Source organism: Nerophis ophidion, linkage group LG02 (genome assembly GCF_033978795.1).
Source record: "Nerophis ophidion isolate RoL-2023_Sa linkage group LG02, RoL_Noph_v1.0, whole genome shotgun sequence".
NCBI classification, from domain to species: domain Eukaryota; kingdom Metazoa; phylum Chordata; class Actinopteri; order Syngnathiformes; family Syngnathidae; genus Nerophis; species Nerophis ophidion.
In genome coordinates, this window is record NC_084612.1 from 32913466 (window position 1) to 32936251 (window position 22786).

The 22786-nt window shown below is 38.4% G+C and overlaps 1 protein-coding gene across 1 annotated transcript in view; it reads left to right on the forward strand.

Moving 5' to 3' along the window:
• Positions 1–1638: 1638 nt before the first annotated feature.
• The window catches only part of lipca (lipase, hepatic a), a 31386-nt gene continuing 10238 nt past the window's right edge, over positions 1639–22786 (forward strand). The window contains exons 1-5 of the mRNA XM_061881989.1: positions 1639–2559; positions 8277–8464; positions 12216–12395; positions 16570–16687; positions 16750–16983. Of these exons, the coding sequence (XP_061737973.1) occupies positions 2478–2559; positions 8277–8464; positions 12216–12395; positions 16570–16687; positions 16750–16983 (802 nt within the window). The 5' untranslated portion in view covers positions 1639–2477. The remainder of the gene's footprint in view (positions 2560–8276; positions 8465–12215; positions 12396–16569; positions 16688–16749; positions 16984–22786) is intronic.

The window sequence follows — 22786 nt, forward strand, 5'->3', positions numbered from 1 at the left end:
TACAAATCATAATAATACATCATTAGTATTTTAATTGTATTATTTATATTGTATCTCCTGAGAGTTAATTCTCCCACTGTCTTTAAAGACTAGTGTATCGTATTTTCGGACTATAAACCTCACTTAAAATACTTCCATTTTCTCAAAAATCAACAGTGGGTCTTATAACCGGGTGCACCTAACGTACGGAATAATTTTTGTTGTGCATACCGACCTCAAAGCTATTTTATTTGATACATAGTGTAATGATAAGTGTGACCAGTAGATGTCAGTCACACATAAGAGTTACGTGTATACTGCAAGATGACACCAGTAAACAACACCAAAACTTTAAATGTTCCATTGAAAATATAGAATATCTGTCAACATGTTTTTGTACAACTTTGGTGAACTATGAAGCCGCATCGCTTGATGGATTGTCAGACCATTACGACTACCAGCTACATACTCCTCAACATACGAGTATTATTATGGTGTGTGTATAAGCACCTATTAGCAGACATATTACCTGGCATTCTGTTTCTCAATATTATGCAAAACCAACTTGTCTTACCTTCAGGTACATGCCGAGGTGTATTTGGGATCTGCATAAGTCCTGAAAATTGGCGCGGGTCCGCCATTGTAGTCTGTAATGACACCGTAGTCAATAGTCGATAAGATTCTTCTTTTTATCTATCCTTGTGTTGTGGGGCATTCATCCTCTGCTGTTCCCATTTTTAGTATAAAGTAGCATAAAGTTCTAACTTGTTATCTGTCAGTAGTCTCGCTATGAAAGTGCTAAAAACTACGGGTGTAGCGGGTTTACATAATTCCCCCACAGAACTTTAGTTATTAGAGGGTCAGACGTTTTTTCACGGGACACATTTCCATCGTTGTTATTGTTGCATTAGCGAGGCAAGGATGAGGAGATGCTGCTCTGTTATTGAAGTAAAGTCTGAATGTCATTAAAACAAGTAGCTCCATCTTTTGACACATCTTCGACTCCTGTACTTACTCGCTACACCGGTAGAACAAAGAGGAATGGGAGAAGGCGCTGCCGAAGTGGAGGCACTTAAATAAGACCGCCCACAAAACGGCGCATCCTGAAGCAACGGTCAGAAAGGGACTTGAAGATGGTCTGTAAAACATAATTTTGGCAACATTTTGACCACCATCACATGTTATGGAGACCACAAGGAACTGTTTTCAATTTAGAAAAAAATCATTATACAACCCCTTTAATGAGCCTTATAGTCCGAAAAATACGGTACTTTAAATCTGGGGTTCCGTGAATGCACCACAGTTATGCGCGATGATATTCAAAAGTAAAACATGTAGATAACTTTTCTTCTATGCTATTATAACCCCCCCGCCCCCCTCCACTCTAGATGGGAACCGTTTTAATTTTTTATCAAAAGAAAAATGATACAATTAATTAATTTTTCAAACTGAGACTCACTGACTTTGGCTCATTTTCTGTGAAGAACATATATCAGAATACATATGTAATGACCACACACCATACCCCCCCCCCCCCCCACACACACACACACACACACAGAACAGGCCTAGACAGAAGGAGGACAGAGTGTAGGTACACAGAACATCAGAGGGTCAAATGTGCGAGAAAATGAGAGCAGACAGTGTTGACAAACAATATTGCAACAACATATTGAACAGATGTCTATTGTGTTAAGGTAAACATCTGTTCAGTATTTTAATATAAAAGTGTTTGATTGTGAGGCATTAAAAGCCACAAAATGCAAAGGATCCATCAGACCCACACACGCTGACTGAGTAACAACAATATGAAAAATACACAAGGGTTAAATAGTTTAATATGTTAATATATTACATTTAGATTAAAAAAAAATACAATAGTTTGTTTCTTTAGAGAGAGTTTTAACAGGCAAATGGAACCAACTGTGTAGAATGTCCCATAAGTAAAGAATAAATGCAATTTAACCCCACTCGGATGGATGATTTAGTTTTAAGTCACCTACTATATAAACCAGCAGATTACTACAAGATGAAAGTCAATATTGGAATATTTTAAGTGACCTCAAAGATCAAAATAAAGGTCTTTAAAAAAAAAAGTATTTGGGTAGTTTCTTTCCACAGTAAAATACAGTAATAGATACTTGTGTCGTACATGTAGTAGCGAGCAGGTGGGGTTTTTGGTTCCCTTGTACGTTGCACCAAATTCCCTCCCCACTGTTCACTCCGCTGCTATTGCACAACACGTTCGATCTCCATGTGCTGGCCTTAGGCCAATCAGCACTGGCCCAGTCCTGTGTACCTTATTGACAAGTAGTTACCTGTTGTCCTCCTGCTGTTTTGTACGGTAAAGTACAGTGTGCTCTAAGTCGACGTGACCCTGGATTCCGGACTAGATTGACCCATTAGAAGTAGACATCACTGCAACAAGGAGTGTCGCTTAGAGGGCCTTCTTTTATTTGTGAGAGCGTGTGTGTCTGCGAGTGTGTGTGTGTGACGCCATGGCTGTACTCAAAGTGCTGTGCTGCCTGCTGTTAACGTGTCACATGGCACAGGGAAGAAAAGCTAAAGGAAATAGAGCAGGTGAGTGGAACAATGTGAGTCAAGTTTATGGCACAAAAGTAATAAACAGTATCTAATACATTATCAGTTTACTGTTAGTCTTTCATTTATTGTGATAGCAGTTTGCACTACAGAGAGCTGCTTCTAGTATGCAATCCCTCCTGTGTAAGCTAAGTAAAGTAACTATAATATTATAAACTATTTATACTCATATTTCCTCAATAATAAATGTTCACCTATTTTGTACATGGTTATTAAACATGTTTACTTTACATCATGAAAATCAAAAATGAGAAAATCTGTGTTTGGGTATTATATTTGATTGTTACATTAAATGACTTTAGATTTTGTCAGTGTACTTAATGTTGTGTTTTTGAAGGCACACACAATTTTAGCAGCACAATGACATGTCAAATTTTACTTTTTTTTTACACAAAAAATACAAATACAAAATACAAAGAAAATAATTAAAAACATCGTACTAATGTTGTGTTCTTAAATAAAAAATATTGTGTTTCGACACAAACTCAGAAAATATATATTTAACTTTTGTGGCTGTGCAGCGTTGCAAAGTTAAGTTCTTAAAAAAAAAAACTTTGAAAACTCAGGATGCGTGTTTTAGATGTTTTGACATTATTTACTGATGCAAAAAAAATATATAGATCTGACATTCTGTGTTCCTGTTTCTACTTCACATCTGAAAATGTATCAAGCCACTAATGTAATCTACATTGTGCTGCCTGTGCTGAAAGGAAAATAAATATCTCTAGTCAGCTTAAAACAATAACGAGTCATAATTTTTAATTTTCTTCATTTTACAACTGTGTCGCAATTTTAATAACACAATTTGGTGTGGGTTAAAACTTCATGTCTGGAAAAGAAACATTTATCATCTTTAATGTGCAGTAAAGTTTGTACAAACATAATGTAACAAATTGGTAGGAGTGCTAGGACTATTGAAAGTGTCCTGGCTGGTCCACAAAAGTGTTGTAATTTAGATTAATTTATATGTTTATATGAATTTATATATAAAGTCATATGAAGATCACTACCCTAGAATCCTCCCGTATTTATAAACAAAAGTGTACATCCCCATTTTTAGCTGAAAAAGGGACGTTGTTGTGACGATCAGTCACTTCATTTCTGTTGGTTTTCATTGTTTTTGTATTTACTTCCCATCAGTGCTCTTATTTTGTTAAATTTCCTGTTTGTTCCGCGGAGCACTGTTTTCTCCTCACCTGCCGTTGATTGGCAGCCGGTCCACACCGGCTGCCAATCAACATATGTCTATTAATGTTTTCACTTGAGCACTCCTCAGTGCTCAAAGATAATTCTCTGTTTGGAACTTCTGTTTGCAAGACTGCTTCGTGTTTTTGTTTGATGATAATTAAAGTCATCTTACCTGCTCTCATCTCTCCTTGTTCCTGCATCTTGGGGTAACAAAACGGCAGCCATGCGTTTTCCTGACAGTTGTCCCATATTTCTATTACCGTGACAATAAGAAATATTTTGTAAAATGTCAATGGAGTCCATTGACACCAGTTTGCCACAGGCTAAGCCAATTGATGCCAGAGTGCGGGATTGCACACCTGTCAAACTCATTGCTGACTGGCGTCTTTATTTATTTGCCACAGGCTAAGCCAATTGATGCCAGAGTGCGGGATTGCACACCTGTCAAACTCATTGCTGACTGGCGTCTTTATTTATTTGCTTTGTCTTGATGGTCACTCTGCTTCAGCTTGGCGGCAGTTAGTCAGCTAGCTGGCTAACTTGAGTTATTCGCCAAGTTTCTGGTCTTCCTACTCCAAATGTGACATTATACAGCATAGTGACATTTTGTTTTTCAAAAAAAGAAGCAACGTGTTCAGTTAAGAGTGACGGCCATCCCTCGCCACATTCTTCAAATATTCCGGATTTGGAATTTAAACAATTCAAAGCATATCCTAAAACATTTCTGGTCTAAATTCGGTATTTTAAGGCATAAATATAGCTAAATTAAGTAAAAAATATATCAATATTACAGTAGTATTGTCCACTGGAGGAGACCAAACTAATTAAGGGGCTTAGTTGGTAGAGCGGCCGTGCCAGAAACCTGAGGGTTGCAGGTTCGCCTATTGACATCCAAATCGCTGCCGTTGTGTCCTTGGGCAGGACACTTCACCCTTGCCCCCTGTGCCGCTCACACTGGTGAATGAATGATGAATGAATGATTGGTGGTGGTCGGAGGGGCCGTAGGCGCAAACTGGCAGCCACGCTTCCGTCAGTCTACCCCAGGGCAGCTGTGGCTACAGATGTAGCTTACCACCACCAAGTGTGAATGAATGATGGGTTCCCACTTCTCTGTGAGCACTTTGAGTATTTAATAATAGAAAAGCGCAATATAAATGTAATCCATTATTATTATTATTATTATAGAATACTGTTCAGTATTGTGGCCACTGATTGGTTCAGCCTCGGCAGCTTGTGGCATCCTATTCAAAAAGACTTGAGGCTGTAATTGCTGTCAAAGGTGCATCAACGAAGTACTTGAGTAAATACTTCTGTACATATAATTTATTTTCTTTTTTAATACATTTTCAAATAAAAAAAATAAAACAACTTCTCACATTGTCATTATAAGGTATTGTCTGTAGAATTTTGAGGACAAAACATAATTTATTCCATTTTGGAATAAGGCTGTAACATGACAAAATGTGGAAAACGTGAATCACTGTAAATACTTTCCAGATGCACTCTGGCAGCTGTGGTAGTAATGCTAACTCTTTTCTAAAAATGTTCTACAAACTTTGTCTTGTTAAAATAATTAGGTCCTGTCCTAAAAACGATTGTATTGTTGTTTTAAGTTTAGGTTGTTTAATGAACATATAAGCAAGTACTTAGAGATTTTTTTAGATGAAATAACATGTAAAAATAAAATAATTAATTATTTCAGGCAATTAAGTTGCCAACTGTTATTGTGAAATCTAGATGTAGTCGTTTTTACAGTGTAAATGCATCTACTATAAATGACATTTTTTTACCACTGTTACTTTTAGAACAGAATAGAATGTACTTTATTGATCCCTTGGGAAATTCAGCACCACAGATCGCTCACAATAGACAATGATAATAATAAATGATATACTATATTATATATATGATATATAATATATGAATAATATAAATATATTCTACATATATTCTACATCTAAGTGCAGTCAAGGAACATATGCATTATACAGTCTGATGGCTGTCGGTATGAAGGACCTCCTGTGTCGTTCCTTGTTACATTTTGGGAGTCTGAGCCTTCCACTGAACGTGCTCATTCTCTCTGCAAGGTCTGAGTGTAGTGGGTGGGAGGTGTTGTCCATAATGGCTAGGAGTTCTCCTCTCTGACACCACCGGTGTTTTACGGTAATGTTCTGTGTTGCCAATTTTCTACTTTAAAATCTAGTAATTTTTACAGTACATTATTATTATAAATGAAAAAACAGCTACTTTTATTTTTACAGCAAACTCAAACAACTAAGTTACCAGATTTTTCCTCTTTAAAATCTATAAACAGTAAGTTTACACTGGATTACTATAAATGAAAAAATGTTTACCTTTTTTACTGCAAAATTTTGGTGACCGAGTTACCAGTATTTTATAGAAAAATGTAGTTCTTAGAGTACATTACTGTTAAAGGAAAATTGGTACAAGTGTTAATTTTACGGTAAAATTCTAGTGATTAAGTTGCAAGATTTTTACCATTAAATCGTTGTTTTCACCTTGCATTAATGTAAATAGAATAATGGTACCGCTTTTTTTCCAAATGGCAATTTTTTTTAAACATACTGTATAATCTAGTTGATTTGACAGTGTATTACTGTACTGTATTAGTTTTTAAAGGGAAAACACAACCACTCTCATTTAACAATAATATTCTTGCGACTAAATTCCCAGTTTTTTAATTAATTAATCAAACTAAAAGCAAATCATTTTCATAAAATGTGTTCTGTTGTCATATGCACAGCAAACAAAGGCCTGTCACATTTTCTGGAAGACTGTGAGGGGCCAAGTTTGCAGTAGTGTATTTAAAAACTTTGTGATGATAAACTGTAGCATTATGTAGAACAGGGGTCACCAATGCGGTGCCCGCGGGCACCAGGTAGCCCGTAAGGACCAGATGAGTAGCTCGCTGGCCTGTTCTAAAAATAGCGTAAATCGCAGCACTTACCATTGAGCTGCCTCTATTTTTTAAATTGTATTTATTTACTAGCAAGCTGGTCTCACTTTGCTCAACATTTTTAATTCTAAGAGAGACAAAACTCAAATAAAATTTGAAAATCCAAGAAAATATTTTAAATACTTGGTCTTCACTTGTTTAAATAAATTCATAATTTTTTAAAATTTGCTTCTTAAAACTTTCAGAAAGACAATATTAGAAATAAAAATACAACCTTAAAAACGATTTTAGGATTTTTAAGCACATATACCTTTTTACCTTTTAAATTCCTTCCTCTTCTTTCCTGACAATTTAAATCAATGTTTAAGTTTTTTTTTTTGTTTTTTTTAATTGTAAAGAATAATAAATACATTTTAATTTAATTCTTCATTTTAGCTTCTTTTTTTTGGACGAAGAATATTTGTGAAATATTTCTTCAAACTTATTTTGATTAAAATTCAAAAGAAATATTCTGGCAAATCTAGAAAATCTTTAGAATCAAATTTAAATCTTGTTTCAAAGTCTTTTGAATTTATTTTAAAATGTTTGTTCTGGAAGATCTAGAAGAAATAATGATTTGTCTTTGTTAGAAATATAGCTTGGTCCAATTTGTTATATATTATAACAAAGTGCAGATTGGATATTAACCTATTTAAAACATGTCATCAAAATTCTAAAATTAATCTTAATCAGGAAAAATTACTAATGATGTTCCATTAATTATTTTTTTTATTTTTTCAAAAAGATTCGTATTAGCTAGTTTTTCTCTTCTTTTTTTCGGTTGAATTTTGAATTTTAAAGAGTCGAAATTGAAGATAAAATATGTTTCGAAATTTTATTTTCATTTTTTTCCTGTTTTGTACTCTTTTCAACTGTTCAATAAAGTGTTTTTTCCATCATTTATTCTCTACAAAAAAACCTTCCGTAAAAGGAAAAAAAATTTACGACGGAATGACGGACAGATATACCCATTTTTTTTTAACATATATAGATTTATTTATTAAAGGTAAATTGAGCAAATTTGCCATTTCTGGCAATTTATTTAAGTATGTATCAAACTGGTAGGCCTTTGCATTAATCATTACCGAAGAAGTAGCTCTTGGTTTCAAAACGGTTGGTGACCCCTGATGTAGAACAACGTAATGTCACACTGCAATCCTTACAAGCATTACATTGCTCACTTGATGAATCAAAACAATAAAAAGGAAACATTTTGCTGGAGGTGGATCTTTAAGATGTGGGATTTCATGGGGGAAATCATTTGTATGAGAGTAGAGTAGTACTTTTTAGTGAAGACATGTGATTTAGGCTGGAAAAAGAGGTCCTCATGACCTGGAAACACAACAGAGCGCTCCCAAAGAGGCGTTCGCCAGCCCAGTCCCAATGGACTTTTGGAATTGTTGTGATTCCTACAGCACTATTTACTCACGCATAATTGCATCAATGTGTACTCAGTTATATATTTTCTGGAACTCTTCACCTGAGCGCTGACAGTGCGTGCGCCAGTGTGGTACTTTCAGATAAAGTCTTTCTCTGCTGTCTGATCCCTGAGATGTGGCAGTCCCAGACAAGAGAGGCCCCCTAAAGGTGAAAGAGCCTCATGTCAGCAGTTCAGTCTTCAGGCTGTTTGTGGAGGGGGAGGACGACACCTGCACACTGGACCCTCTGCAGCTGCACAGCCTCTCCTCCTGTGGCTTCAACACCACTAATCCCCTCATCATCATCACTCACGGGTGGTCGGTAAGGTCACTTCACCAGCAGCTATAGGAAGCATGGGAGCAAAGAAGTTACTGTGGCTACACCTGCACTACTTAATGAGTTGTCAAATATTCTTCCAATGGTGTAGACGTGTGTTGCAGTGGTGTACAACTGGACTGCATCGTACTGAGCGCTACTTCTAAATACTGTCAAGGTGCAATGCAGTTCTACACCACTGCAAAGTACGACCACAGTGTGTTACTTATTAAAGGAGTACTACAATCAGGAATACATTGCATGAAGATTTAATGGTGACATACTGTTTGGAAGTGTGTGTGTGTATATATATATATATATATATATATATATATATATATATATATATATATATATATATATACATATATATCCATTCCATCCATTTTTTACCGCTTATTCCTTTTTGGGGGTGGCGGGGGGTGCTGTTGCCTATTTCAGCTACAATCGGGCAGAAGGCGGGGTACACCCTGGACAAGTCGCCACCTCATCGCAGGACCAACACAGATAGACAGACAACATATTATGTATATATATATATATATATATAATTAAATATATATATATATATATATATATATATATATATACATACAAACATACATACATATATTTATTTATATATATATATATATATATATATATATATATATATATATATATATATATATATATATATATATATATAAATATATGTAGGTGTGGGAAAAAATCACAAGACTACTTCATCTCTACAGATCTGTTTCATGAGGGGTTCCCTCATGATTCCCTAAATCTCCTGATGATTGAGGGAACCCCTCATGAAACAGATCTGTAGAGATGAAGTAGTCTTGTGATTTTTTCCCACACCTACATATTGCGCTCTACCACGGTATCGAGCACTATTCTCCGGATAATCCAATCAAGACATATATATAAATATATGTATGTATGTTTGTATGTATATATATATATATATACATACAAACATATATATATATATATATATATATATATATATATATATATATATATATATATATATAGCTGAGATAGGCGCCAGCGCCCCCCGTGACCCCAAAAGGGAATAAGCGGTAGAAAATGGATGGATATATATACATGTTTTTTTTCCATGTTAATCCCACGTTTCAGCGCAGTCGTTATAACTCAATTACCTCAATTATTATTTTTTTGATGTTTTTGTTTTATTTTTAAAATACTCTTTTTTTGTCACTGTAATGTGCTACTGTCAGCATGCTGTAAGCATGAATGCAATGTGGCTATATGTCATGTATTTGCTAATTACATGCCAAAAACTCAGTCCAGTAAATTTAGGCAATGAATCTTACAACAACTCACAATTCGACTGAGATACTCAGTGTGATGCTTGAATTAAGCATCGATTCTCATTTGAAACCAATTCTTGTAATACAAGATTTGGTATGAAAATTACAAAAAAACATTTTCAAAGATATTTCACAAGTTACAAAAGCTTGTCTTGTCTGCTGACTTTTGACATTCTCATGCAGCAATTAAGTGCAAAGATGGCCAAAAAATATGGGGACACTAGAAATTACAGCATTTAACATTATTTTTCCACAGTAAAATACTGTAATAAAAATGTACTGTAACATTTCAACAAATGACTGGGAAAATTACAAAATCCTTATATTTAACATCAATGAATTGGTATTTCACTAAAATTGGCCCTAGTGTGTGAATGTGAGTGTGAATGTTGTCTGTCTATTTGTGTAGGCCCTGCGATGAGGTGGCGACTTGTCCAGGGTGTAACCCGCCTTCCGCCCGATTGTAGCTGAGATAGGCGCCAGCGCCCCCCGCGACCCCGAAAGGGAATAAGCGGTAGAAAATGGATGGGATGGATGGGAATTGGTATTTCACAGTAAAATATTGTAATCATTGTCCTCTGCAGTATTACAACAAATTACTGTTAACTCAAACTAATTTGTTTTTTAAAGGGGAACTGCAATTTTGGGGGAAATTTGTAAAATCGGATAAATAACCATTCAAAAAGCGCCAACAATACTCAATTGATTGATTGATTGATTGATTGATTGATACTTTTATTAGTAGATTGCAGAGTTCAGTACATATTCCGTACAATTGACCACTAAATGGTAACACCCGAATAAGTATTTCAACTTGTTTAAGTTGGGGTCCACATTCATCAATTCATGGTAATTTACATTTCATGACTTGAATATTAACCAAGTATTAGTGATATTGTTATTATATCTGTAACACAGACAAACTATTCATAGTGACGCCGTGATCACCAGTTTGTGTCCCTATGTTTACATCAAGTGGTCTTCTGCTGTAAGTTTATTGTACAAACGTAGATCATACATCAAGCAGCATACCTGAAAAGTAGATGGCTGAGGATATAATTCGACACGTTGAGACACTATGACTTTGCACAGTAAGTGATGTTTTATTATGTTTGTTGGCTGTCACAAAGTTTACAATAAGCAGAAATCAGAGATGAAGAAAAACGAAACAAAACATGATATATTTTTTTTTAAATTAATGCTCCACGTATGCTTAAAATGATCAAAATACATAAATTGTTATAAACGTGCCTGTTACTACATTACATATATATTTACATAATGTATATGAAACCCTAATGGAGGTATTTGGATGTGTTTTTAGGGGCTCTATGGGCAGAATTGAATGGCTCCCATAGGCTCCATTGTAAACAGACTTGATCAAATGTATTTGATATTTAAAATGCTTTTTATTATGTCTTTCATAATGATTGTGAACGAAAGGCAAAATTGCAAAAAAAGTACAGTTCCCCTTTAAGGGGTTTGTATACTACATTCCACACTCTTGTACAGTAAGTGGTGATATGTTGTTAGAGTAATAAACTATTAAATTATAACTGTAAAGTTAAAGTTTATAGTTGTAATTTTATTGTAATTTGCTATCAAATTACAATTGTGATGTGACAGCATCTAGTTGTAATGTTTTTGTATTTAACTAATAAATTGCAATTGTGAAGTACAGCATTTTAGTTGTAACGTTATTGTAATTAACTGTAAAACCCCAGCTGTGCAGTAAGAGTAAATTGTGGCAAAGATATTTCACAGTAAATTACCTTATATGTACCTGTAAAAGTCATGCAATTATTAGCCAGTAATTTGCTGTGAACTTACAATAATAAGAACATTTAGATTGGGGGGAAAAAGGCAAAATTTGAAGTTTATTTTGAGAGAGATTGGGAAAAAAGGCAAAAATTGAAGTTTATTTTGAGAGTTAAAATTATCCAATGGCCCCGATTTGGTGGAGAGGCCCACATACCACACGTATTCTACATATGGGGCGGTTTAGCTCGGTTGGTAGAGCGGCCGTGCCAGCAACTCGAGGGTTGCAGGTTCGATTCCCGCTTCCGCCATCCTAGTCACTGCCGTTGTGTCCTTGGGCAAGACACTTTACCCACCTGCTCCCAGTGCCACCCACACTGGTTTGAATGTAACTTAGATATTGGGTTTCACTATGTAAAGCGCTTTGAGTCACTAGAGAAAAAGCGCTATATAAATATAATTCACTTCACTTCACATGTGTTACATGGTGGTAGTTAGACAGTATCATCCAGTACTTTTCTACAAACTACAACTACAATAATAAACGTATTGTTGAATGAATACCTTCAAAGCTGTGCATTATTACAACCTATGTTGAGGTAGAATTTCTGATTTAATTAGATTGTGCAATACCTTTTTTTGGCAGCACTTTGTTTTTTTGCACGTTTCTTCAGATGAATGGCATGATGGAAAGCTGGGTGCTCAAGTTATCCTCCATCCTGAAGACTCATCTTAAGGATGTCAACGTCGTGATCACTGACTGGCTGTCACTGGCTCATCAGAACTACCCTACTGCAGCACATAGCACACGTACTGTGGGGAAAGACATCGCTCATCTGCTGTCCTCACTCAAGGTACCAAACAAAATATACTAAAGTGGAACCTTGATTTACAAACTTAAATGGTTCTTGAACAAGTTTCGCAAACTGAGTTTGTACATTGAAGTAATTTCTCCAAAGGAAACAATGTAAACATGAATAATGGGTTCCAGACACGACAAAAGTCCACATTTGAGTAAAAGTTTGTGCACTTTGAACCCAATATACAAACCCTGTTCTCATATGAGTTGGGAAATTGTGTTAGATGTAAATATAAACGGAATACAATGATTTGCCAATCCTTTTCAACCCATATTCAGTTGAATGCACTACAAAGACAAGATATTTGATGTTCAAACTCATAAACTTTTTTTTTTTGTGCAAATAATAATTAAGTGGAGAGGAGCCAGATGAGGTGGTTCGGGCATCTGGCCAGGATACCCGAACGCCTCCCTAGGGAGGTGTTTAGGGCACGTCCAGCTGGTAGGAGGCCACGGGGAAGACCCAGGACACGTTGGGAAGACTATGTCTCCCGGCTGGCCTGGGAACGCCTCGGGATCCCCCGGGAAGAGCTAGACGAAGTGGCTGGAGATAGGGAAGTCTGGGCTTCCCTGCTTAGGCTGCTGCCCCCGCGACCCAACCTCGGATAAGCGGAAGATGATGGATGGATGGATGGATAATAATCAAGTTAGAATTTCATGGCTGCAACACGTGCCAAAGTAGTTGGGAAAGAGCATGTTCACCACTGTCTTACATCACCTTTTCTTTTAACAACACTCAAACGTTTGGGAACTGAGGAAACTAATTGTTGAAGCTTTGAAAGTGGAATTCTTTCCCATTCTTGTTTTATGTAGCGTTTCAGTTGTTAGACAGTCCGGGGTCTCCGCTGTCGTATTATACGCTTCATAATGCGCCACACATTTTCGATGGGAGACTGGTCTGGACTGCAGGCGGGCCAGGAAAGTACCCACACTCTTTTTTGCTTGGATGACAACATATATTGTTCCAAAACCTGTATGGACCTTTCAGCATTAATGGTGCCTTCACAGATGTGTAAGTTACCCATGCCTTGGGCACCAATACACCCCCATACCATCACAGATGCTGGCTTTTGAACTTTGCGCCTATAACAATCCAAATGGTTATTTTCCTCTTTGTTCTGGAGGAAACCACGTCCTCTGTTTCCAAATGTAATTTGAAATGTGGACTCGTCAGACCACAGAACACTTTTCCACTTTGCATCAGTCCATCTTAGGTGAGCTCGGGCCCAGCCAAGCCGGCGGCGTTTCAGGATATTGTTGATAAATGGGTTTGGCTTTGCATAGTAGAGTTTTAACTTGCACTTACAGATGTAGCGACCAACTGTAGTTACTGACAGTGATTTTATGAAGTGTTCCTGAGCCCATGTGGTGATATCCTTTACACACTGATGTCGGTTTTTGATGCAGTACCGCCTGAGGGATCAAAAGCCCGTAAAATCATCACTTACGTGCAGTGATTTCTATAGAATCTCTGAAATTTTTGAGGATTTTACAGACCGTAGATGGTAAAATCCCTAAATTTCTTGCAATAGCTCGTTGAGAAATGTTGTTCTAAAACTATTCGACAATTTGCTTACAAATTGGTGACCCTGGCCCCATCCTTGTTTGTGAATTACTTAGCATTTCATGGAAGCTCTTGTATACCCAATCATGGCACCCAACTGTTCCCAATTAGCCTGCACACCTGTGGGATGTTCCATATAAGTGTTTGATGAGCATTACTCAACTTTATCATTATTTATTGCCATCTTTCCCAACTTCTTTTTCATGTGTTGCTGGCATCAAATTCTAAAGGTAATGATTATTTGCACAAAAAAAACAAGTTTATCAGTTTGAACATCAAATATGTTGTCTTTGTAGCATAGTCAATTGAATATGGGTTGAAAAGGATTTGCAAATCATAGAATTTCAATTATTTTTACATCTAACACAATTTCCCAACTCATATGGAAACGGGGTTTGTAAATCTGTACACAGTATTGTATATAAAATTAACATAAAAAGAGGGGGATGGATTAACTTTCTGTTTAATAACAAAGTCAAAACAACAATTGTCCTAATTTGCAGCTGTCCTTCCTACATGCACACACACTGTCACTAGCCCTGTGGTGCACTCACAGTTTGAAATCAGAAAACGCTTAAATTCAACAGCCAGGTCGCTACAATAATTAGGAATAAACATGTTATCAATTTTTATCTTGAAATTAAACTTCTTGGCATGCAGCAGAAGGGGGGTGGAGGTGGCAGTGTCGACAACGCTGTGGACACTTCCTGAATGTGTCAAACCCCACACCGCTTGTCCATTGCTTTTTTTGATTTCATAATGAGTGAGCAAAATTCGCAAATTTTGTAAAAAGTCTAAAAAAACAAAAAACAAAAAAAAATGCACACAAAGTAACAATTAGCACAGTAGTGAATGACAGCAGCCCCACCAGTGATGTGTGGTGAACTAAACACCAGGTGAGGCATAGATACTTTGAGGGTTTTTTTTTTATTCTTTTTTTTTTTTACTTCAATTCATATGTGCAGCTCTAATCACTGTTGATTTAGGCTGCACATTAGAGAAACAGCAAAAAGAAAAGGGAGTTATTCGCTTTCATAAAAACGTTATCATGATAATATGATTGGATAAGTGGGTCCTAAAATTATTTGATAAAGTTGTTATTAAATACTTGTAGGTCTCATTTGCTTTTTAACAAAATAAATGTGTATTTTACCTTTCTGTAATTTGTATCTGAAGCAGCAATAGCTATCCTCCATGAAAACGTACTTTGTATGGTCACATTAATTTTGTCCTAAAGTTCAGTTTAGAGAGGTATTTAATCTTGGATACAGTACATAATCCTCCATATTGGCAGACACATTCATTTAATTCAATTTCATTCCAAGCAATAAAACAATATTTTTGCATCTGACAAAACCACCCACACACGCTGGCTTATTCTAATAAAAATGCTATGTTTGTTATAGTTTTTAAAAAAAAGATAAAAGAAAAGGCTGGCTTCCGTTGGACAGACATATGTCTGCTAGCACTTCTCCCAGTGTGGGAGTAGGAATACTGCAGAGGCATTGAACTGCAAGTTGACAATATATCGCCCCCTACCTTGAGGCAGAGGTATTTGCTGCCTCATGGCCTGCCTTCTCCCCGCGGCAACAATCCTGCGCCCCTCGCACGCACGCCCGCCCTCAATACACTTTGCGTGTAGTCGTGGAGGCACCACCTGTGTCTGCCTCACTTCTCGTCTTTTCTGGTATTTTGATCAGGAAACATGGATTTTCCGCAATTTTAAACCATGAAAATTATCAAAATATACAGGAACCACACCACAATCACAAAGAAAGCATGGACCAGAAGAGAAATATTCAAACTTATTTTAATTGATTATTTCCTTTGTGATGATCTCATGGTTAAGCCACCTGGTGGCAAGGTGAGGCACTGCCTCACTTGCCTCACTGAGTCCCACAATGGCTCTGCTGCAGGCACACAAAGAGTAAATGAACCATTTGTTTCAAGCATTTTTCTATCAAGTCTGAGGTTATAAATAAAAGTTTGTACAATCATGGGTTCATAAATTAAGATTCCACTGTATTTGTACAAAAGTCTTAGGACACACCTCCATCCGGTCAATAAATGTTAATCTGCACAGGGGTTAGTGCTTGTGCCTCACAATAAGAAGGTCCTGGGTTCGATCCCCGGGCTTGGGGTCTTTCTGTGTGGAGTTTGCATGTTCTCCTCGTGACTGTGTGGGTTCCCTCCAGGTACTCCAGCTTCCTCCCACCTCCAAAGACAGGCACCTGGGGATAGGTTGATTGGCAATACTAAATTGGCCCTAATGTGTATGTGTTGGCCCTGCGATGAGGTGGCTACTTGTCCAGGGTCTACCCTGCTTCCTGCCTGAATGCAGCTGGGATAGGCTCCAGCACCCCCAGCGACCCCAAAAAGGGAAATGGATGGATGGGTGGTGACCAGATCAGTGTTTCCGTTTAGTTTGGAACATGCTTTTTTTATGTTTTTTTATCCTGGTCTCTGTATGGGTTTGCACTTAAGTGCAATGACAATAAAGTCCATCCATGAAGGGCACCCCGCTTACATCTACAGTACATCTCCATCACACGTACAACAAACCACGCATTCTCATTTAAGCTATATAAATGTCAAACTCTCACAGGAGCACCATGGATATTCATTTGGCAAAGTCCATCTGATTGGTTATAGCCTTGGAGCTCACATATCTGGATTTGCCGGAAGCTATATTCACGGCCCGGAACAAATTGGAAGAATTACCGGTGAGTTATTACATGGTTAATAATTCCAAAGCACATCTTGACTGTAGCTCACCTTTATCCAGGTCTCGATCCTGCGGGGCCCTTGTTTGAAGGAATGTCGCCCACAGACAGACTGTCCCCTGATGACGCCCAGTTTGTAGATGCCATCCACACGTTCACGCATAAACGTTTGGGTCTGAGTGTGGGCATCAAGCAGGCTGTGGCACATTACGACTTTTATCCTAATGGAGGAGACTTCCAACCAGGATGTGACCTGCACAACATTTACGAGCACATTGCCGAGTACGGCCTTCTTGGTAAGAAACTACACTTTGGACGCAACAATGCCATTTACTGTACAATCACCGCAGACAACAGGAGGTACAGTACACCTGCACAATCTGTTGACATCCAATCTATGACAAATTCAGCCTTTTTAAAGACATGTAAGTCACAGGGGTAGTGTAGAATGCACCTTGTGGAGATGTTTGTAATATTTTGATTTCTGAAAGGGATAATATAACAGCGTGTTGCGTTAGTAAGTACAGTTCCACACCGCTGTATATATAATACTAAGTGGGGCCCTATCATTTCCACGTTAACAGATAGCGTACAGAATCACGGAGTTGGCCAATAAAGAGTTTGAAGCGATCAGCTCGGCTCAAAAAAACCCCAAAAAACGTAACTCATTTCACTTTCTTTTTTATCTAGATGTACGATGTAAACTTGCAGCATTTATTGGTACATTGTTATGTTAAAAAATGATTATGCTTTAAATTGAAATACTGTGCAAAATTCTATGATGATGTATTGTATCAATAAATGCAATGATTTTTTGCATTTACTGTAATTAACAGACATTCTATTCAGTGATAGAAAAAAGCTCTACGTTAGAAAAATAAGTGCAAATCAGGGTTGTCCAAAATGTGACCGGGGGCCATGCTAGGACCACGGCGATAGCTAAATGTTTTTGGGCTCTAGACATGTTCTAAAAATAAATGGAATTACAATAAAATAAATACATTTTTAAAAATAGCAACAAAATGTAAAAAGTAAAATAAAACACAATAAATTATTTTTAGATCTTACAGCTGCCTTTGACACAGTTGACCACACAATTCTTTTCTAGCGCCTGAGAGACTGCGTGGGCATTAGGGGGACTGCATTAGAGTGGTTCAGATCCTACCCGTCAGAAATGTCCTCCTCTGTCAGGCTGGGGGACCCCACCTCTTCTTCTGCTCCGCTTTACTGTGGTGTCCCCCAGGGATCTATTTTAGGCCCCATCCTCTTTGCTCTATATCTCCTCCCTCTTGGGGAGATTTTTAAGAAACGTGGAGTGTTTTATCACTTTTATGCAGATGACTGCCAAATTTATATGGAGATTTCAAAAGGTCACGGCCCCCTGACACACCTTCTCAACTGTCTATGCGATGTCAAGGCTTGGTTAGCAAATAATTTTTTGATAATGAATGAGGGAAAAACGGAAATTTAAATTTTTGACTAACTGACTTGGGACCATTGCAAAATTATGTGCGTCCCAAAGTCACCAGCCTTGGCGTCACTATAGACAGTGATTTTAAACTTGACAAACAAGTCAATGGCATTTTAAAATTGTGTTTTTATCACTTTTGTCTTTTAGTAAAGGTTAAACCGTTTTTATCTTTTAACCTTTTTGAACAAGTCGTGTATGCTTTTATTTCAAGTTTCCTGGACTACTGCAATGCACTTTATGCTGGCATTAGCCAAAAAGCTCTCTCCTGGTTGCAGTTAGTCCAGAACGCGGCAGCACGACTTTTAACAGGGGCCAGGAAACGCCAGCATATAACCCCAATTCTTCAGAGTTTGCACTGGCTCCCTGTTCATTTTAGAATTGATTTTAAAACATTGCTGTTTGTTTTTAAATCTTTACATGGACTGGCACCTCAGTATATCTCAGACCTCATCCAAATTTACACTCCTGCGCGCGCTCTGAGGTCCGAGAGCCAGTTCCAGCTCGTGGTGCCCAAGACCAGACTTAAGACCAGGGGAGACAGGGCCTTCTCTGTGGTCGGCCCTAAGCTCTGGAACACTCTGCCCCTCCATGTTCAAACTACTTCCACAGTGGAGTGTTTGAAGTCTCGTCTTAAGACCCACTTTTATTCTTTGGCTTTTAACACTACGTGAGTTGTGTGGTCCTCTGTCCTCTGTTGTCCTCTGTGTTTTTTATAAACCTTGATTTCTATCTTACTGTTTTAATTGATTTTACCCTTTAAAAAATGTTTTAATCATATTTATTTTTACATTGTTTTTATATTGGTTTTATCCATCCATCCATCCATTTTCTACCGCTTATTCCCTTTCGGGGTCGCGGGGGGCGCTGGCGCCTATCTCAGCTACAATCGGGCGGAAGGCAGGGTACACCCTGGACAAGTCGCCACTTCATTGCAGGGCCAACACAGATAGACAGACAACATTCACACTCACATTCACACACTAGGGCCAATTTAGTGTTGCCAATTAACCTATCCCCAGGTGCATGTCTTTGGAAGTGTGAGGAAGCCGGAGTACCCGGAGGGAACCCACGCATTCACGGGGAGAACATGCAAACTCCACACAGAAAGATCCCGAGCCTGGATTTGAACCCAGGACTGCAGGAACTTCGTATTGTGAGGCAGACGCTGTAACCCCTCTGCCACCGTGAAGCCCATTGGTTTTATATTGATATATTTTTTGTTTTTATTCAGTCATTGGTGGAGCATAATATTGTTTTTTAATATTGTTTTTAACATGGCTGTGCAGCACTTTGGAAACATTCTTGTTGTTTAAATGTGCTATATAAATAAAGTGGATTGGATATTAAATTAGGTATATTAGATATGAAGTGAAGTGAATTATATTTATATAGCGCTTTTCACGAGTGACTCAAAGCGCTTTACATAGTGAAACCCGATATCTAAGTTACATTTAAACCAGTGTGGGTGGCACTGGGAGCAGGTGGGTAAAGTGTCTTGCCCAAGGACACAACGGCAGTGACTAGGATGGCGGAAGTGGGAATCGAACCTGCAACCCTCAAGTTGCTGGCACGGCCACTCTACCAACCGAGCTATACCGCCCCGTGTAACACTAACGACTATTGCTTTGTCACCTACAATACAAATGCGCTGATGTTTGGGTTTTTTTCAAAATAGTTTAGCATGAACTGGTACATTATATTAGTTTTAGCATTTTTATTGTAAAAAAAATTTATCAGATTGGCCATCTGCATTCTTTCACTTTTACCAGCCTTTGGAGGACCAAGTTTGGACACTGTACCACAATTAATGGTAAAAAAACTAACAAAACAAAAAACAGAATTCTGGGAAATTAAAACAGAATTTGAAAAAAAATAAAAAAGTATTTCATAGTGCCCTAAAAAAAGCTATCAGTTGTGAGTGTGCGGATGTACCTACAGTAATAGGGCGGTCAGTAGCTGTATATCCCCTGCATACATTTGACAACCAAATGTGTCAAAGATATTCTGATGGGAAGATAGTATTTTCAATTCTATACGTAAATAGAAGTTTAAATAAATAAGGTGAGCATAGTTTTTAGACGATGATAATGAAATATCGTCATGTTGGAGTCTGTGTCTAAAAACAAACATGTCACACGCAGAAGAACTGCTTTGTCGCATCCTCCTCTGCTGCTCTGTCATAACATTTTTTTTCTTAATTGGTGCCGCCACCTCAAAAACAACAGTCTGAGCGACCAGGATGTGCTGAGCCGGTTCATCTTTGCCGGTGTTGACAGTTTCTAGTTGTGTGCGTTCAAGCAGATGAATTTAATTCCCTCCAGCTGAGAGCAAGTGGCTCGCTGATTTGTGGTGTTTTGGTGCCCCTCAATGCAAAACGCATCCGCATGAAATGACAGCGAGCGCCACATTAAAGCATCTGTCAAACTAAGGAGTTAATTAGCAACATGTGCCTTTCTTACTTCCTCTCGCCTCTCCAGCCGTCTGAGGCAAAGCTGCCTCCGGGAGGCTAGGCTGTCTGAGAAATGAGGCCTTTAAAGAGGAAATATTGATGTCGTTAGGGGAGTGACAACATGAAAGGATGAGAGGTGTCATCCTTTGAAGATAATGGTGTCAATCTACACATTGACACCCTTTATGGCCAGCTGTGGTCACACTAAGAGTACTCAATCATGTACTTGTTTTTTTGCTCAAGTACACAAACCCCTGTTTGTGCAAAACATACACAACCAAATTTGTGGAGAATCCCCAAGAATACAAATGATGAATATATTTTCTCATTATGCGCTTTCACAATGCCAATGGAGTGCCGTCTGTCTAAATGTTGTACATCACAGGTGTCAAAATCAAGGCCCCGGGTGGCAGATCTGGCCCACCACATTCTATACAGCCAGCAAAAGCCTGAAAATATGCCTCAATAAGGCACATTGGGCCTGATCTACTAAAGCTTTGCGTGTATTAAAACACATGTAAACTTGATAGCGAACCCAAATCAGATCTTTTAAAATTGTGCGCAGTGGATTGCATTTCTTTAGTACGCAAAATAAGGAGCACAATCCATTTCGAGTTTCTGTTTGTATGAATATGCTGAAAAAATGCTAATCATCAGAACGCCCACAATACTGGCAGGAGAAAATTATCAAACGCAGTGTGATCTATCAAGACAAAAACTGTTTAGCGGCCACTATTTTACTTCTATGTTTAGCACGTCTACACAGGAATTGCAAACTGGCCGTTGTGCAGAAATGGCTGTGAAAAAGAGATTGCGCAGCAGCTCCATTCTATGTATGCTTGTCAACATATTTGGACTGTCAAAAACAAAAACATTAGACATATTGTCTATTCAGTAATATCCATCCATCCATTTTTTACCGCTTGTCCCTCTTAGGGTCGCTGGGGCCTATCTCAGCTGTACTCGGGCGGAAGGCGGCGTACACCCTGGACAAATCGTCACCTCATCACAGGGCCAACACAGATAGACAACATTCACACTTACATTCACACACTTGGGACAATTTAGAATTCACATGACCTACTCAGTGGCCTAGTGGTTAGAGTGTCCGCCCTGAGTTCAAACCCGGGCAGAGTCATACCAAAGACTATAAAAAAATGGGACCCATTGCCTCCCTGCTTGGCACTCAGCATCAAGGGTTGGAATTGGGGGTTAGATCACCATAAATGATTCCTGGGCGCGGCACCACTGCTGCCCACTGCTCCCGTCACTTCCCAGGGGGCGATCAAGGGAATGGGTCAAATGCAGAGGACAAATTTCAATAAGGGGTGTTTCGATCCGATATAAGCTGCAATAAAAGCAGCTTATAACCCGCAACCCTGGGGGGGCTGGGGGTTGCCCACATATGCAGTCCCCTCCAAGGTTTCTCAAATTCATTGTCATCGACGTCCCAATAGGGTGAGTTTTTCTTGCCCCTATGTGGGCTCTGTAATGCGGATGTCGTTGTGGCTTGTGCAGCTACACAATAGCTAAGCACCCATTAACACTTAAGCTACGCTTACGTACTTGTTCACAACCTTTTTTCAGTGATGTACCCCCTGTGAACATTTTTTTAATTCAAGTACTGTTGTGGTTTACTAAGTGGAGGTGACGGCAGACACCAGAGGGCGGTAACGTTCAAATATTATTATATATACTAACCATATATATATATAATAATCAAACAAATGAAAATAAACAATGGAAATGGAGTGTTGCAAAATCCAAGAGTGTGTATGGTGTATGACTGTGTAGCATGTAACCGAAGTGTGTGTTACCAAGTGTTGAACGAGAGAAGAGGAAGTCCAGGGGGCGGAAGCGTAGTCGAGAGGCAGGAGCGAGGCGTCGTTGTCCAGGGGCGAGTGAGGAGTCGAAATACCATGAAGCGCGAGGGAGGCAAGGAAGATCTGGGAGCACAAGAAGCACAGCTTGACTCAGGGATACACACAGGGAATTGGTACAAATGACTATACTCCGGCGCTCGCATGCAAAGCTGTGCCGGCTTATGAAGGCAGGTCCTTCATTACTGGCAGGTGTGGTGATTGTCGGGGAATGAAAACAGCTGGTGGCTGCTGCAGGGCGGAGACGCGCGCCCAGGGCGTGTCCCTGAGGTGCGCTCACTAAAGCACACAGACGGATG